The following is an 18849-nucleotide window of genomic DNA, read 5'->3' as shown; positions in this document are numbered from 1 at the left end:
ATAGCTTATGCCTACTATTGAAGCAATTCTGGAAAGGTTTATGAGCAAAACTTCTGCAATAAGACACTGTGTGATACAAATGTTGTCTGGTGTGATGCTTGTCTGTGATCATCTTTGGTGGGTTATGTTCCCCACAGTTACCCATCCTGCCACAAATGTTTTATGTCACTGCTACACTTGGATCTCTGAAAGGGTTTCTTCCCCTAATTGTGCATGGAGCCTCCTCCTAATTTCAGCAGGGTTGGTGCCTTCTTTTGCAAGAAACTTGAGGATCACACGATGCACAATAGACTTGTGTACCTATTGCTTGCACATGGTGACCTGACACAAGCAGTCATGTCATGTTAACTACAGCATCACAATGCTATCTCCAACACCCACACCAATATCCTGTCACAGTTGTGTCCATTTATGCCCACTACCATAGCCATTCCACTATCATACTCTTCAGGTTCATATCTGATACACAACTGAAGTACTTCATGCTACTCCAAACATACAAGAAAAAAGCCAATATGAAGAAAAATCACAGGAGAAAGAACAGTCCAGTGATGTAACACACACACGCACGCACGCACGCACGCACGCACACACACACACACACACACACACACACAAATAAGTACATTGTCATTCATAAAACACATGTGGATCATTTGTTACATTAACACTTCTTTTATTTTAGGGATCCAACAATTTTCCTTTACGGCTACTAAGAATTGTTTTGGTGATAAGAAATCTTGAACGACGCTTTTCCTCAGCAGCAGAGTGTGTACTATTTTTGAAAGATTCTGGAAGATTAAAATTGCCTACCAAACTCTGAATTAAACTTGGAACAATTTTTGTCTGCCACTTCTTTCAATTCTGAATTGCCCATTATTCTGATAAAATATAATGGAAGCTGTAGTATTAATATATTCTTCAGTATGCTTTCATTGGTTGCATTAAAACCTCTTCCAATTGCAGCATTCTGTAATTTTGTCCATTGCTTGCAAGTTGTCCATTGTGCTATATCCTTTTCAAAAGTTAGCTAGTTCATTTGTTTTATTATAATGCACTATTTTTCATCTTGTGCATTGTGGAAATGAGGTTGCAGGTCTGTAGTTTTCGATTCTGTCCTTCTCTTTTTGTCTTGTCTCTCTCCTGTCTTGTGAAGTAGAATAATTACAGCATTGTTCCAGTATTAAAGAAGTGTCTTCTGCAGATACAGTGCAAATATCTTTTGTAAGTCCCTTTTGTATAATTTTTGACCCACAGTTAACAATTTCTATTGAAGTGCCATGATCTCCAATGTCCTTTTCCTTTCTTCATAACTTGAATGGCTTTATACATCTCATTTTGAATTATTCCATAACGTTATAGTTTTGATTGATAACTGTGTTTCTGATTCACATCTTGAACAATTCATACACTCAAAACAATAACCTACAATTGTTTGTGCAACTGTCTCTCTGTTGTTAACTACAGTGTCATCTGAAATCTTAACTGATGAAATTTGCTATCTACCAAACACATGTTTCTCTTTTATTTACTTCATTCTTTTACTATTTTTAACTGATTCTCATATCAAATTTTCATTGTACCTCTTTACATCCTCTTGGCGACTTTTAAGATAGTTTCATTTGGTACAGCATATTTTATTGTGTTCCTATTATCACCTCCTAAACAGTTATCTGCTTCCATATGATATTTCCTTTTTCTTTCTTCATTCCCACAACATCTCATGCTGTTTGCCTGAATACCTGTTTAAATAATTGTTTCATTATCTGTATCTATTAAGAACAAAAATGTAGTTCCTCTTCGAAAATTCTTTGTTTCTGCTAAACTTTAAACATTGTTACCATTTAGGTGACCAACAGACGACTTACGAAAAACGCCTAGCTAACATCTCCCAACAACTACTTTAGTACTGAATATGTGGCAGCTTTAAGTTTGATTCACACATATCACACAACAGAAACAGTTCAGCTCACTATCAATGTGTATGAAGAAAACACTGATATGAGAATAAACAAGTTACACTAACGGGAAACATACTAGAAAAAGTCAGGTCCCATTAGGAGACACAAGAAAAAAAGCATGCACATCTGTTTAAGAAAAACACACTCACTGGCATGTAGCGACAATGTGAAAGTTGTTCATATTCTGTAAGAAAAGCCCTCTAACAACTAGCATATAATATGCGTTTATCATATATCACAATTATTAAGAGTGCTGATGATGTCTTATATTAGAAAAAGTACAGGAGAATAATAATGTGGCTATGTAGACTTCCAGTGTATTAACAGATCAAATTCTTGTTAGGTCTTCAGCCAGATCAAACAGTCATCTGCACACAATACTTCCACGAGCCATTTGGCCACAATCATCAGGAAAAAAAAGCTAAGCCGCTCTCGCCGATAACTGGTTCAAACCATGAACAATGGAACCTTTATATGCAGTGAAAATACAAAAGTGCATGCACTAAGGTAAAGCACAAGTGCTCAAACATTGCTGCTGCCCCCTTGGAACAAGAAGAGTTGCAATGCCTCCAGTGGAGAATGCTATAGAAAAATGATATATCATCAAAAGTTAATACTCACAGCCAGCTGATTCAGATGCCATTGTTTCTTTACATCTGATGCAACAGGACTGCAAGTTTCACTTAGCAGTTATCCATTATCACAGTTAATGATGTTATCTGTTAGTCTGATTTCGAAAGATTCTTTTAAAACACAGTCCCAGTAAAGCGAGGTATTTGCAACCACTTGTGCCTCATTGTGATACAAATAGTTTGGCTAATGTATATTTTACTGCACTCCAATGTCTTTTGTAAATGCCGGGCTTCCTCAAACTTACATTATCCTCAACAGAGCCAAGAAGCGCTTCAATATTAGCTGGCGGACAGAATACATGTCTGATTTCATATTTCTTCAAAACCCTACCAACTCATATGTATGTCAAATCTGTCTGTCAGTATAGCTGTTATGATTAAACACATCCTTCAGATGTAGCAGCTCTTGTGGTAAATTCTCAGCACCTGAGATAGCACACACTCTTTTGACCAAGGTCTGTAGGATTCCTATACATTGAAACAGTGGATGACAGCTGGTAGCATGAAATAGCTATCAGCATGTGTTGGTTTCCCACAAATTCTGTGTCCAAGAGTTCACTCATTTTTTTATAAACCAGTACACACAAAAAGTGTAACTTCCCCTCCTTTTCAATTTCCATTGTGAATTTGATGTTAGGATGAAAGCAATTAAAATGGTTCAATACCAGTACAAAGAACCTATTCCATGTGGTCAAACAAGAAACATATCGTCAAGATGGCTCGAAAAACAAGTAGGTTTTCCAGGGCATATCCTTAAAGCCCTCCATAAAAAGATTAGCGACTATGGGGGATAAAGGACTCCCTCAAAATATCTGTCGTTGAATAAAAAAAAGGTGGTCTTCAGTGCATGACGGCAGAGCTTCATCATTTCCATATCTAGTTTTTTATCAATTAATATCAATAACTCTTCAAGAAGAACCCAAGTAAAATGAGACACCACAGCGAAACTGACAAGTAATCACAGGGATTAAGAAGAGGTGACTTTAAACATTGAATAAAATCCATAGAATTGGAAATATGGTGTAAACTTTTACCCAAATGAGGTCTGAGGTCCGACACTAAATATTTTGCCAAGCTGTAAGTCTGTGAGTCCAAATTACTAACAATCAGGTGTAAAAGGACCCCATCTTCAGCAGTCTGTATAATCTATGGTTTATAAAAAAGATGACGGAACTCTTTGACACAGAGGTTATAGGAAACCAACACATACTAATAGTTATTTACATGTTATCAGCTGTCATCCACTGTTTCAACGTATAGGAGAGTCTTACGTACCTTGGTCAGGCTTTCATTCCATATTTTGGTAACATGTCCACCAAGATTGGTAGGGTTCTGAAGAAATATGAAATCAGATGTGTATCCCATTCGCCAACTAAGATTAGAGCATGTTTTGGCTCTGTTGAGGATGATCTAGGTTTGAGGAAGCCTGGCATCTAAAAAATACCATGGGAGTATGTTAAAATATACACTGGCCAAACTATTAACGCTGTCAATGAAAGATGTGTTGAATATCATAGCCATACACGATTATTACAACCTGGCTGAGCACTGTCTTACAGAGGAACAGGAGATGCTACACAATGAGAGACAAATGTCTGCAAATGCCTCGCATTACTGGGATTGTATTTTAAAAGAATCTGTCGACATCAAACTAACAGATAATATCATTAACCATGATAATGGATACCCGCTAAGTGAAACTCGCAATCCTTTTTCATCAGATATGAAGAAACAATGGCATCCGAATGGGCTGGCTATGGCTATTCATTTTTAACAATATATCATTTTTCGATAGTAGTCACCACTGGAGGCACTGCAACTCTTCTTGCGCCAGGGTGCAGCAGCAACTTTTGTGCACTTGTGCATTACCTCAGTGATGTGCTTTTGCATTTATGCTGCGTTTAAAGGCGAACGAGAGCAGCGTAGCTTTTCTCACATGATGATGGCGGCCAGGTGGACTGCAGAAATATTGTGTGCAGATGACAGTTTGATCTGGCTGAAGACCCAATAAGAATTTGAAGAGTAATTATTGGTTATGTTTTGTTGTCAACAAGAGCAACAGGTAATTAGATATGATGGTCACAAATGAACATATAGAACACTACCACTGATGTTCTATGACATCCGACAAGTCAACAGGGCAGCTGTCATGACTGGTACTCATTCTGTATTGTTATGTTAATACCTTTACTACCACTGATGTTCCGCAACATTCAAAAAAGTCAACAGGACAATTGTCAGGACTAGTACAGGTTCCACATTGTCATAGGTTAACAGCAACACGGAAAGACAGTACAGAACTTCCACGCCTTTCGAAACCAAACATGTCTTATTTGTAAGTACTGGGGTGAGGGGGGGGGGTGAGGGGGGGGGAGGATAGGGGGAGAGGGGGGAGGATAGAGAGAGGGAGGGAGGGAGAGAGGGAGGGAGGGAGGGAGGGGGAGGGAGGGAGAGAGGGAGGGAGGGAGGGAGGGGGAGGGAGGGGAGAGGGAGGGAGGGGGCGGAGAGAGAGAGAGAGAGAGAGAGAGAGAGAGAGAGAGAGAGAGAGATAGGTGTATGAAAATTAAGGTTTAACATAACATAAAACAACATACAAACTTGGACTGGATGAGGATGAGGAAATAAATTAGCTGCAGTCCTTTCAAATGATAAAATAAGAAATACTGGAGCACAAGCAAGAATAAAAATATTCTCAGACAACCTATCAGTAAGGTGAGGAAAATAATGTAATACAATGTGACACAAAGGATGAAACAAACTTATTAGTTAATTAGTTACTTTTCAGTATATCACCTACATGAAACATGTTATGATAGTTAATGAGTCATTTGTACAAATCACAAAGAATCACCTGACACCTGCATTTACAAACATTTTTGTTCCCTGTGGGTCATTTTATCTCTTTGAGTAGCTTATCGTGCACAACTGCTTACTTCACTTATACCAGAACCACTGTTAGAGTAACTAGATGACAGTGTATAACAATTCTCCTTCTCCTCGTTTGTGAATGGATTATGGCTACCTAATTTCATCGCCGGTTAAATTTGGGACTTATGTACATATCTCCAATGTGCAAAGTGTTTAAATACATGCTCGCAAAGAAATAAATAATCTGCTTTTGTGAAACTGATACTTTCTGCCTAAATGTAAAGTTATTTAAAATATTATCCTGCAGGAGATCAGTTAAGGAGAAATAAGCTCTGAGAAAATATTATTTAATGAAAAGAGGAAGCAAATTAAGATGAAATGGGAGATATGAGAGTGAGGAAAGAATCTGACAAAGGTTGGAAAGACTCTTATGAAAGAAGTCCCCGTCAGTATATGAGATTTGCCCAGAATTACTGAGAACATTGGGGGAACCAGTTACAACAAAACTATTCTCACTTGTAAGCAAGATATATCACAAAGGTGAAATACTATGAGACTCTATTAAGAAAGTGATAAGTACAGTTCCAAACAAGGCAGGTGACGACAAGTGTGACATGGCTGCAAAATACTGAGAAGAATTATTTGCAGAAGAATCTAAAAACTTGTAGAAGCAGATCTTGGGGAAGATCAGTCAGGGTTCTGGAGTAATATAGGAACATACAGTGCCACATTGACACTATGACTTATCTTCAAAAAAGACTGAAGAAAGGCAAACCTATATTTATAGCACTTGTAAATTTAGAGAAAGAATTTGACAATGCTGAGTAGAATGCACTCTTTGAAATTCCAGAGATAATAAGGTTAAAATATAGAGCGCAGGAAGTAATCTACAACTTGTACAGAAACAAGACTGCAGTTTCAAAGAGTTGAAGCACAGGAAAGGAAAGCAATAAGTAAGAAGGAAGTAAGACAGGGTTGCATCTTATTCCTAATGTTATTCAATCTGTACACTGAGCAAACAGTAAATAAAACCTAGGAAAATTTTTGAAAAGCAATTACAGTTCAGGGAGAAGAAACAAAAACTTTGAAGTTTGCTGATGACATTGTAATTCTGTCAGAGACGGCAAAGGACTCGGAAGAGCCGTTGAATAAAATGGACAGGTTCTTGTAAAGGGGCTATAAGAACATCAACTAAAGTAAAAGAAGAGTATTCAATTTAAATCTAGTGTAATGCTGATCAAATTAGCTGTTGTGTGGAAAAACTCCTAATAATTTTGCGTCCATTTGCCACCTCTCCTTCAACTGTTACTTCAATAAACATAACATAGCCTCTAAAGCCTTTTAAAAGCAACCATCCTTCACTATACATGAGATAACTGTCATGAGAGAATGCAGCAACTGTGTTGGCATTTAACCCGTGAGAAGGCGCGCTATGAGCATTTCTCTCACACAAAAATTCATTTCGATAATTGTGTATGTTATTAACATGATAGTGCGGCGAGCGTCTCAGTACCTTACTAAGCATTCATCCCCTCCCCGTGCACCACACTTTCACGTCTCTCAGTGTGCCTGTGACCTCGTAGTGAATCGGTTGTGCCACTGCGCCGTAAAGTGCAGCATTTTGCTCATCGTGCACCTCTCCGTGTAAGTATTTTTATCTTGTTATGTAAATGTTTATTTCTTGCTTTATTACATTTTAACAAACTGAAGGCAACTTTATTTTTAGTAATTATGTTCTTTATTATATACAACTTACAAAAATCAGTATGGATGACCGACAAACAAAACAAATACTTGCATGGCTGGAAGACCTTGATTTGGACAAAGAATGTATATTGGATCCGGATGATACAGACGCCGAAAAATTTTCACGAGAACGGGATTGTAAGATGACAGACGTGGTTGGAAAAAAGGCATTCATTGGATTGTTGTACATGGCTGGTTTGAAGAACACAAATCATTTGAATGTGAAAGGAATGTGGACTGATGATGATACAGCCTGTGATTTTTATACAGTAACAATGTCCATAAAATGCTTGTTATTTTTGTTACGAGTGTTACATTTTGATGATATCAATACTCGGGAGGCAAGAAAGCAAGCTGATAACCTAGCGCCTATCCGATAAATATTTGAGGTCTTTTTAGACACTGTAACAACAATTATACATCCAGAGTACTGTACTATTGATGAAATGTTGGAGTCATTCAGGGACCGCTGTAAGTTTCGGGTATATATTTCATATAAATCCGCTAAATACGGCATAAAAATCTATGCCCTTGTCGATGTGAAAACCTTTTATACGTGTAATTTGGAGATATATGCTGGAAACCGGCCACTAGGAAATTATAATTTGAGCAACGCGGCTGCTGACATGGTCAAGAGGGTTGCTGCTCCTATATTTAACAGTGTTAGAAACATAACACTGGACAATTATTTCACATCAATTCCACGATTCAAAGAATTGAAAAATGTCTACAGAACAGCAGCAGTCAGCACATTTTTGTCAACAAAGAACAGATCGATGCCTAGTTCCATTTTTGGTTTCGGTGAAAACAATGTCATCGTATCTTACACACCAAGGAAAAAAAATGAAGAAAATTGTACTTATGTTATCCTCACTCCACAATGATGGTAATATCGATCAAGAGACAGGTATTGAAGCTAAACCAGAAATTGTTACATTTTATAACAATACTAGAGGAGTTGTGGACGTTATTGACTAAAAGAAAGAGGATTACTCTGTTGCACGAATTTCTTCAAGGTAGCCAATGAAACTGTTCTTCACTATTTTGAATATAACTGGGATCAACGTGCAAATTATATACAAAGAAGCCACACAAAGTGTAATTGCAGGATGTGTATTCCTGAAAGATGTGACTCTAGAGATAGTGAAACCACATATTTCACGAAGAATAACACTGCAGAACATTTCATCAGATCTAAAGTTCCAAATAAAGTGGTTTGTACATCTTCCTAATGTGGAAACAAAGACAGGACCCAGTGGCTTTTGCATGCTTTGTCCAAGAAGGAAGAATAGATGCTCTAAAAAAGCATGTACTTTGTGTCACAAATCATTCTGCACTGAGCATGTGACATTCATGTGCAACGGAGTTTATGAAGGACACATTTCTCCAGATACTATGGAAGACTGATCAATTAAAATATATGCGATTTTTGATTTTTTTATATATTATATTCATTATATGTGCGATAAGTAAATAACCACAGTTCAGAAGACTTTATTTATGCCTAAGACTGCATTTTCTTTGTTACTTATACCTTAATAAATACTATGATTACGTAGATAAGTGCCTTTCATTTCATACGATGATTTTTTATTATAGTGTTATATTTCCTTTTAGTAAAAAATATGATTTAAGTAGTAGCAAGAGCATTTGCTCCCACATGCTAACTTTCTCACAGGTTAAATTTTTTATAAATATCATTTATTTTTCAGTCTCAGTTGCACATTTTTTAGAGTGCGGCTAATTTCAATCTCCCTGGATCATCTTCAGGCTTATATAGTCACACTGTAAAAAGTTTGCAACTGAAATGACATAAGAATTTTTTAAATATCAATCATCTTTGGTCATTCAATGCTCTAATGCTTTGCAGTCAATCATTACATGCTGCTGTCTTCAGATCAAATTTGGTGGTTGCTTTCCCACTGCAACTCCCCACAGGACAGCACTGCACAGTGGATTTTACTAGGGACAAGCCACCGGCTGTACTTAGCAGCGGGTAGAAATCTTCCATAGAGCTGTCTTTGAGTGTTGCTGCATGCCTGGAAGCCCTCTACGAAAAAACATTCACAAATTTCCTTCTTAGATTGCACCACTGTGCAGAGACAATTTCATTTTCGTTTTTTTGCCTCTCATAATGGCAATTTCCTTCCACACCACAAGGTTACATCTCTCAGTCCACCCACAACATCAGCAACATTGGTATTTCTATAGCAGTCATAAACATTGTGGTTCACTCATATTCTTCTTTATGCAGACACTTTTTGCATGAAATCTTTCTCCATGAGAAGAACTCTGCTTTATATCTTTGTCAACTGTAAATTGAGCTTAGTGGCAAAATTATCACATGCGATGAAGAGGCTAAACTATAATGCCATGGTATTGTAGGTGTTATTGTGGATACTTGTTGTATGTTTTGAATGTCAACAATGTAGGAAAAGATAGTCTGTTACTTACCGTAAAGATGACATGTTAAGTTGCAGACAGGGAGAATTAAAAGGCAGTCACATAAAAAGCCATCAGCCACAACAGCCTTCATCAGCAGAAGAGAAGCACACACCATTCATACACGTGTTTTTCTTTTGCTGATGAAGGCTGTGGCAAAAAAGTTTTTTTTTATGTAAATGTCTTTTAATTGTACCTGTCTGCAACTCAACATGTCATCTTTACAGTAATCTATCTTTTCCTAAATTTCTGACATTTCTAGCTGGAGTTTCCAGTGTTTAATTTTGTTGTTAAGTTTTGCTGTGTTTAGATGTGATTGAGTGTTTTGGTTTCAGATAGTTTTATATGTACTGTTAAATACGATAGATTCTGGATTGCAAGTAGTGCTAATTCATCTATGTTAAATTCTGAACATTTGACTCTTTTTTTTGTCCAACTTCCTAGAACTCACAAACCAAATAACTATAAACATTTTAATCTTTACAGGATGTAACAAGATTATGAAAAGGATAGTTGCTACTCACCACATAGCAGCGACGCTGAGTCGCAGATAGGCACAACAAAAAGACTGTCACAAAATGAGCCTTTGTCGAAAAAGGACAGACACACACACACACACACACACACACACACACACACACACAGACACAGACACTCAGTCAAATGTAACTCACACAAACATGACCACAGTCTCTGGCAGCTGAAGCCACACTACGAGCAGCAGTGCACGATGGGAGAGACAACTGGTGTGGGGGGGGGGGGGGGGGGGGGGGGGGGGTGCGGCAGTAAGGAGGAGGCTGACGGAGGGATAGCAGGGTTGGTGGGGGATGGTAAAGCGCTTAGTGCGAGCACGCAGGGACGAGGTGGAGAGAGAGAGTAGGGCAGCTAGGTGGAGTTGGGAAGTTAGACGGAGGGCGGGGGAGAGATGGGGAAGCACAAAGACAGAGTGTGTTGGTGGAATAGGGGGCTGTATAGGCTGGAATGGGAGCAGGGAAGGGGTAGGTGGATAAGGCCAACAACTAATGTAGGTTGAAGCCAGGAGGGTTACGGGAAAGTAGGATATACAGCACGGAGAGTTCCCATCCGTGCAATTTGGAAAATCTGGATTTGGTGGGAAGGATACACATGGAACAGGCTGTGAAGCAGTCATTGAAATGAAGAATGTTGTGTTGGGCAGCATGCTCAGCAACAGAGTGGTCCTGTTGTTTTTTGGACACAATTTGTCAGTGGCAATTCATATGAACAGACAGCTTGTTGGTTCTCATGCCCATGTAGAATGCAGCACTGGCTGCAGCTTAACTTGTAGATCACATGACTGGTTTCACAGGTAGCACTGTCTTTGATGAGATAGGTTGTGTTTGTGACTGGACTGGAGTGGGTGGTGGTGGTAGGATGTATGGAGCAACGTTGGGAGGGTAATTATGATCTGCAAAGGCCTAAGGGAGGCCCTCAGTATATTTCATCACTGCAGATGCACTGGCCACGGGCAGTTAAGCTGTATGGAAGGGACTTCTTGGTATGGAATGGGTGGCAGCTGTTGAAGTGGTGGTATTGCTGGTAGTTGGTCGGTTTGATATGGACAGAGACCAGGTGAGAGGTTTGGGATTCTGGGTGTTTACGAAGGATTTCTCTAAATGGCTCATGAAAAGGTTGGCATAGGATGGTGCCTTGCGGGTGCCAATAGTCGTACCCCGGATTTGTCTGTAGGTAATGCCTTCAAAGGAGAATTAATTTGAGTGAGGATATAGTTGGTAACGGTGAGTAAGGAGATTGTAGGTTTGGAATCTGTTGGGTGTTGGAAAAGGTGGTTTTCAATAGCACTAAGGCCATGGGTATTAGGGATGTTAGTGTAAAAGAAAGTGGCATCAACAGTGACGAGCAGGGCAAGGTGTGGTAAAGTAACAAGAACTGTGGAGAGTTGGTGGACACAATGGTTGGTATCTTTTATATAGGAGTGTTGGTCGCAGGTTGCAGGTGTTGGTCTACGAGAGCAGAGATTCTCTCAGTGGCAGCACAGTAACTGGCCACAACGGTGTGTCCAAGATGGTTGGGTTTATGGGCTTTAGGAAGCATGTAGAAGGTAGGAGTGAAGGGAGTGGTAAGGGTGAGGAGAGAGATGGACTCTGGGGAGAGGTTCTGGAATGGGCCTACGGATTGGAGGAAAGACTGGAGATCCTGGTGGATTTATAGAACAGGGCCACTGTGGCAGGGTTTGTAGGTGGATGAATCTGACAGCTGGCGGAGTCTTTCTGCCAGGCAATCCTTGCAGTTCAAAACAACAGTGGTGGAGCCTTTGTTCACAGATAGATTACAAGGTCAGGATCAGTTTTAGGTGCTGGACTGTAGTTCATTCTGCAGATGTAAGGTTAGTTTGCATGTCGAGGGGTTTGGGGAATGATGATGAGGTAAGGTTTGAGGCTAAGAAATTCTGGAAAGTTAATGGGGTGATTTGGGGGCAGCGAGGGGGGGGGGGGGCAGTGAACTGAGTCAGGCAGAGTTCAACATTGGTCTTTGTTGGTTGAATCTGATTGGTAGTGTTCGTGGTGAAAAAGTGTTTCCACTGTAGGGACCTGGAGAAGGAGAGAGGGTCTTTAACAAGTCCTGCATGACTGAATTTGGGAGTGAGGCAAAAGTGAAGCCTTTGAAAAGGAATGATATTTCTGCATTTTTGGAGGAAAGGTTCACGACTGTTTAGGTTCTGGATTTTGTGTGGTGGTGAGAGGGAGTTTTGAGGGGTGGGGTAAATGTAATAGGTCTGTGAGACATGATTATCAGCTATGAGGGGATGTAGAAAGGTTTGGAGGTTGTCATAGAGGCAGTGGACAGTGGTAGTCCAAGGCAGGAGTAGGAAGTTATCAGGTTGGAGAGTTTTTTGAGATAGCATTGTGCATGTTGTTCTAGTTCTTGGAGGGCGAAAGTTTTAATGTGTTTTATGGTATCCAGGAATTTGGGATTGCATAGCAGGAGGGTTTTAAGGATGGAGAGAAGGTACTGCAAAGAGATTTGGGCTTGATTGATATGGTTTTGCAGAATTGTGTTGGTAAGGGCTAAGGATTGGCAGTTTCTGAACAGATGGAGGTCAATGTGGGAGGAAAGTTGGCAGCCAGAGATGAGTGATTTGATGGTAAGGCTATTTGGGGGGGGGGGGGGGGGGGGGGATTCCCATGAGGCAAGCAACAATGCCGGAACAGTATGTGGAACTGGGTTTTGGCTAGGGATAAGGAAATTTTTCTGTATTGAAGAAGATGGAAGGAGCAAGAATCCATGGTGGTGGACAAAACACGAAATAATATGTAAATAACATAGAATTACATCCAAAAAAACTCACAAAAATACATCAGAAAAATCACAAAAAGGATGAAATAAGGGGAAACGAGGTGAAATCTGATGCAGTACATTGATATTGAAAGGCTAAAACCAACTGAAACTAACGTGAAGTCACAATGATAGCAAAGAAAACAAATAATTTTTTTTTTTTTTTTAACTGTGGGGATGAGTCTATGGGTGGATAAATGTGAAGAAGGGGGACGACAGATGTGACTGGATTAGATGACATCAGTAGTAATATTTATAGACATCTCCTAATGTAAGATTTTGAGTGACACAGCCATTCTTTATAATCATATTCATTTTCATATCTACTGCTTAAAATTATTAGCTCTTGAATAAAGAAACACTTGTTCTGAACGTTAAAAATTAATTTAATATTCTGACAACTTAAGATTCATTCAGTCACTAATCATATTTTGGTTAATAATTTCTGTAGTAAGTGTATTATGATTATTTGTTATGATGATTACAGCATTTTTGGTGTAAGTTTTCAATTTCAATCTGTTATAAATCAGTATTACTACTACAAAGAGCAGAGAACACTGGATACATACAGCATTAACATTTACTTCATGCACAATAGCCAAGGGCACCCATGTAATATTTGTATGGGCTGGAAGGGGGGAGGGAGAGGGGGAGGCATAGACATGGGAGGTGCTGAATATTTTTAATATTTTGGAAAACAAATGGTGACATGCAAGTACCCATAAAAAAGTTCCAGTTCTGACTCTGTTAAAAATGTGCATAATACTAACTTTTAAATGATTTTTTAAAAAGAAAAACACCTGACTACACTACATTTTTTTGTTCTTTCTTAGAGTGTTAGGGGAAGGGGAAGGGTGTGAGCCCCCTTGCCCTCCGGTAAGGGTGCCCTTGACAGTAGCCTACTATGATGAAACTATACCTGATCTACAGTCTTGCAACAGTTGACCAAAACACCCACTGGTTGTGTATCCCGTAAACTCTCTTTCAATTCTGATAGTTCTTGCTCAGTTGCAGCTGCCTCAGGCCTACCAACAGGCTCAACCTGAAGGTTGTGTGACGAAACAGGCAACACAGTTAACTGGTCATCCACCACCAAACAACGTGGGCACGATGACAGCGACAGCAGAAACCTGTATGTATTTACAGAAGCGTCATATTATTGCTGAAAGTGTTTTGAAGTCTGAGAATAATACATAATGTAATGTCATTTATATTTTCAATTTCAATAACTAATTTTATGAGGGGACCTCGTTTCTCAATTTTCCAGCACAGCTTATGACTCCATTTTTGCCTATGGTATTTCAAAGAATGATCTAGTTATTTCTTCAGGTGATAAAAGTAGTTGACTAGTTGTAGTAGTAGCGCGACCAATGACTAGAGTCCAGTCATACTCTGAGACACATGGAATCCAGCTGTCAGTTTATTAACTCCTCTGTGGTCATTCCAGAACTGGGAAACACGGAGAGGAAGTGCATCTCAAACAATTACATCAGAATCATGGAACAAAAGAGTGTGTGTGTGTGTGTGTGTGTGTGTGTGTGTGTGTGTGTGTGTGTGTGTGAATGACACTGTCAGACATAGCAAAACTCATTGGCTGTTCATGTCCTACTGTCGTGAGTGATTATGGGAAGGGGTTGATGCACTGTGAAACCAAGAGTAGGTGACAACATTTTGGACATACACACCTCATCACAGAAGATGGAGGTTTGCTTACTTCATACAGCAGAATACGCTGCTGCCTATGTAAGATCTGAATCCAGCAAAAACAAGGCTGGCAAGTGTTTTGAAGCAAACTATTTAGCAGACATTGCTTAACATGGAGCTGTCAGACATAGCAAAACTCATTGGCTGTTCATGTCCTACTGTCGTGAGTGATTATGGGAAGGGGTTGATGCACTGTGAAACCAAGAGTAGGTGACAACATTTTGGACATACACACCTCATCACAGAAGATGGAGGTTTGCTTACTTCATACAGCAGAATACGCTGCTGCCTATGGAAGATCTGAATCCAGCAAAAACAAGGCTGGCAAGTGTTTTGAAGCAAACTATTTAGCAGACATTGCTTAACATGGAGCTCTATCAGCAGGCAATCCCCACTGCTGACCCAATGACATCGTCAATTATGAGTGCACTGTGAAGGGGATCGCAGAGATTGGACTGTGGATCAATGGAATTGTATCATCTGGTCAGTTGACTCTTCTTTCTTGATACACCATGTCAACAGTTGTATCTTAATATGCTATCAACAAGGCACATGGCTGCTCAAAACCAACATCAAACCATGAATGCAAGCCTTTAGGGAGAAAACTATGCTATTGAGGACATTCACCTGGGCTTTCATGAAACTTGTGGTAGTAATCAAAGGCACCAAGACAACTGTGGACTACAGGAACATTATAGCAGACCAGCTGCATCCCTTCACACTTGATGTTTTCCCTGACGAATATGGCATTTTCTAACAAGATAACTTGGCCATTCCATGCCAAGTGGCCCAATTTCGGAAAAAGGGCCTGCATGACCTTCACAGGTTTTCCTGGAATTTTGTGTGAACATTCACATATGTTCCCAATAAACATTGGTAAAGTTCCACAAACACTTATTCAATACTTCCAGAGATACGATCATTTGTTTGAACCATAGCCCAGATATTAAGAGCACTCGTGAGTTTTTGGCAATTTTGAGGCATAATATCTGTGGCAATATTTTCTTGAAACAAACAAAACTAGACCATCTGATATAACTTTTTGTGCTCTCTTAAGCAAAATAATAAAAAAAATTATTTCCTGAGGAATTTTCATGTGAATAATGAGAAGCAAATTCAGCAAAAAAAAAAAAAAAAAGAAAAAGAAAAAGAAAATAGATGCTCGAAAAAATGTGAAGTTCAGCTTTTGTTAACTCTGGAAGTAATTGTGAGTAAACCTGAAACTTTGCAATAATAATGTATCGATACTAGGTCTTAGAATACAAAAATTCATTCTGCTACTGCTTTCCTACAGTAAACTATGCTGTCAATCATTCATACTGAGGAAACCTCAGAAATAAATTAATGGGTCATCTATCATGAACTACTGGAACTCAGTATACTGACTAAAAAGAAAGCAGTGGTGATTCATAAACAGAAATAACACATTATTTTTAAGCTGATGTTTGATAATATCATAATTATCATTTTATCCTGCAAAATCCAACTTTATTAAATGTTTTTTAACTTCTATATGGAATTTTACATTTCACTGATAAATCTTTATTATTATTTCCTATTTTACACATTATTATTTATAGTCTTTGAGGCAGAGGAGTTTCTGTTACCCAACCCGAAACAGAACAAATTTAAAGAATTAACACAGAAACTGATTTAAAAATGGTAAAATTTTAGTGTTTTTAAGTGCAAATAGTTCTTGCACCTGGAGAAGAAGTACAATGGACAGGAGCTGAAGAGAATGAAAATGAACTGTAAGCCCATCAACTAAGTGAAATACAAGGAATGGAAAAGAAGCACTACTTTTCTGGCATACACAAACTGTCCTGAGAAAGCTATGTAGTCCATCCAATAGATCATTTATACATTAACCTCATCCACAGCTAAACCCTCTTCCTCCCTGGTTCTTCGTAAGATTTTTTTTTTTTTTTACTGTCTATTTCCATTTTTTCATTTTCATACGTTGACAAGGTATACCCTGCGTGTTTCTGTTTACACACATGATAAACATGTACTTTGTCTCTGGTTTACACAGCTTTACTACTCATTTTATACTTGCATATTTTGAAACTGAAATTAAATATTTGCACAAAATACTAGAAAGGATATCCTTTTCTGTGCACATTGGCAGTTCTTTCTACTATTTATCCTATCTTGTTGTGTCATATGAGATGTGTTGCATATTTTCACCCTCTATGGGACATGTTCAGAAAGTAAGTGTACTGTGACCATAATGGGCTTTGGTTTTTTTGAGAGTTGGCAACAATGGGTGGTAGAGAGGGGATCTCCTGGCAAAAACAAGCATTGCAGGAACATGATAGTATGTAAACTCACATTGTAGTGTCCAGTTGTATAAAAGATGTCAGTAAGAAATCCCCCCAAGTACGAGCCACATGCTGTGATCCACATGCTGTGATCCGCCTCCTACTTGTGGAATGAAGAACAACCTAGTGAAGTCTTTCTGTGCATCAAAATGGTTTATGGCAAAGGTGTTATGAATAGACTGAGTTTTTTAAGTGGTGTAGGGAGGTTAATGGAGACAGACCAAATGTTCATGATGAAAAGAAATGTGAAAGACTTCCCATTTTGACTGATGAGTTAATGCAAAAAATGGAAACTGTTCATGAAGACTGGCAACTGACAGTGGATGAAATTTCCAGGAAGTTTCCACAACTCTACAGAATGTTCTTATACGAGACGCTCACAGAAATTGTGAGCTACCGGAAAATGTGTGTAAGACAGATATCAAAACAGCTGACAGAGCAGCACAATAAAAAATCATGTCAATAGTGCCTGCACGTTTCTTGTATAATTTTAATTTTAAATTGAGGATTTCTTAGCTCTATTGTGACTGGAGATGAAACATGGATGGCTCACTATATGCCTGAGACAAAAAGACAGTTATCACAGTGGCATCAGACCATCTCTCCATCCGCCAAAAAATTCAAAACTGGAATTTCAGGCAGTGTTTTGAGATTGATGTGGCATTACTTTTGCCGAATCCTGTAAGTGCTTCCTGATGAAGCAACCGTTGGTTGCGAAAACCATAATTTTGTGTGTAAGCGCTGGCAGGTCGATAGACACGCAAACAAACACAAACATACACACAAAATTCAAGCTTTCGCAACAAACGGTTGCTTCATCAGGAAAGAGGGAAGGAGAGGGAAAGACGAAAGAATGTGGGTTTTAAGGGAGAGGGTAAGGAGTCATTCCAATCCCGGGAGCGGAAAGACTTACCTTAGGGGAAAAAAGGACAGGTATACACTCGCACACACACACACACACACATATCCATCTACACACTTACAGACACAAGCAGACATATTTAAAGACCAAAGAGGAAAATAAGACGACAGAAAAGATTTCGAAATGCAACAGTGACAATAACAAACGTAATTGTTGGATTCAAATTAATGATCTCAATATAATAGAGGGAAACATTCCACGTGGGAAAAATTATATATAAAAACAAAGATGAGGTGACTTACCGAACGAAAGTGCTGGCAGGTCGATAGACACACAAACAAACACACAAAATTCAAGCTTTCGCAACAAACTGTTGCCTCATCAGGAAAGAGAGAAGGAGAGGGAAAGACGAAAGGATGTGGGTTTTAAGGGAGAGGGTAAGGAGTCATTCCAATCCCGGGAGCGGAAAGACTTACCTTAGGGGGGAAAAAGGACGGGTATACACTCGCGCACAAAAGAGATATATATATATGTATATATATGTCTCTTTCTGAACATGTCTCAAACATTTATTTCTAGCTTGGTTACATACACACAGATACAGAAACATATAAGTGGCATTATGCTACTGTACACAGAGCATTCATGTATATATAAATCACACCAATTACCTCTCATTGAAGCGCCCAACAACATCCTGATGGGCCTCTGTGCGGTAACGTTCATGAACATCCATACTCATTGTGTACAGCTGGCGCAGTGATTTGACAGTTCGCAGTAGTAAAACAATGATTCCACCACCTTCAACTGTCTCTATAGTTCGAGCTAAGAGATTGGGTGTAAGTGCTTCAAAATCCTGAGCAATTTGCAAAAAAAATGAAAACATCGACAATGAGAAGAAAGCAAAGAAGACATACAATTGCATTTAAACCTGAGATAATTTAAATCCTATAGCTAAACAAAAACCACAATCAGATAACACAACTGTAGAATGATCT

At 38.9% G+C, this 18849-nt stretch overlaps 1 protein-coding gene across 1 annotated transcript in view; it reads right to left on the bottom strand.

The window, feature by feature from the left end:
• LOC124622302 (RNA cytidine acetyltransferase) overlaps window positions 1-18849 on the bottom strand; it is a 91066-nt gene that overhangs the window by 55535 nt on the left and 16682 nt on the right. Inside the window, exons 4-5 of the mRNA XM_047147973.1 lie at window positions 18523-18707; window positions 13884-14094 (exon numbers count right to left, since the gene is read on the bottom strand). Of these exons, the coding sequence (XP_047003929.1) occupies window positions 13884-14094; window positions 18523-18707 (396 nt within the window). The remainder of the gene's footprint in view (window positions 1-13883; window positions 14095-18522; window positions 18708-18849) is intronic.

This window comes from Schistocerca americana, chromosome 7 (genome assembly GCF_021461395.2).
Source record: "Schistocerca americana isolate TAMUIC-IGC-003095 chromosome 7, iqSchAmer2.1, whole genome shotgun sequence".
NCBI classification, from domain to species: Eukaryota; Metazoa; Arthropoda; class Insecta; order Orthoptera; family Acrididae; genus Schistocerca; species Schistocerca americana.
Note: the sequence above shows the minus strand (reverse complement) of the source record. Positions and strands in the feature narration are given on the sequence as shown.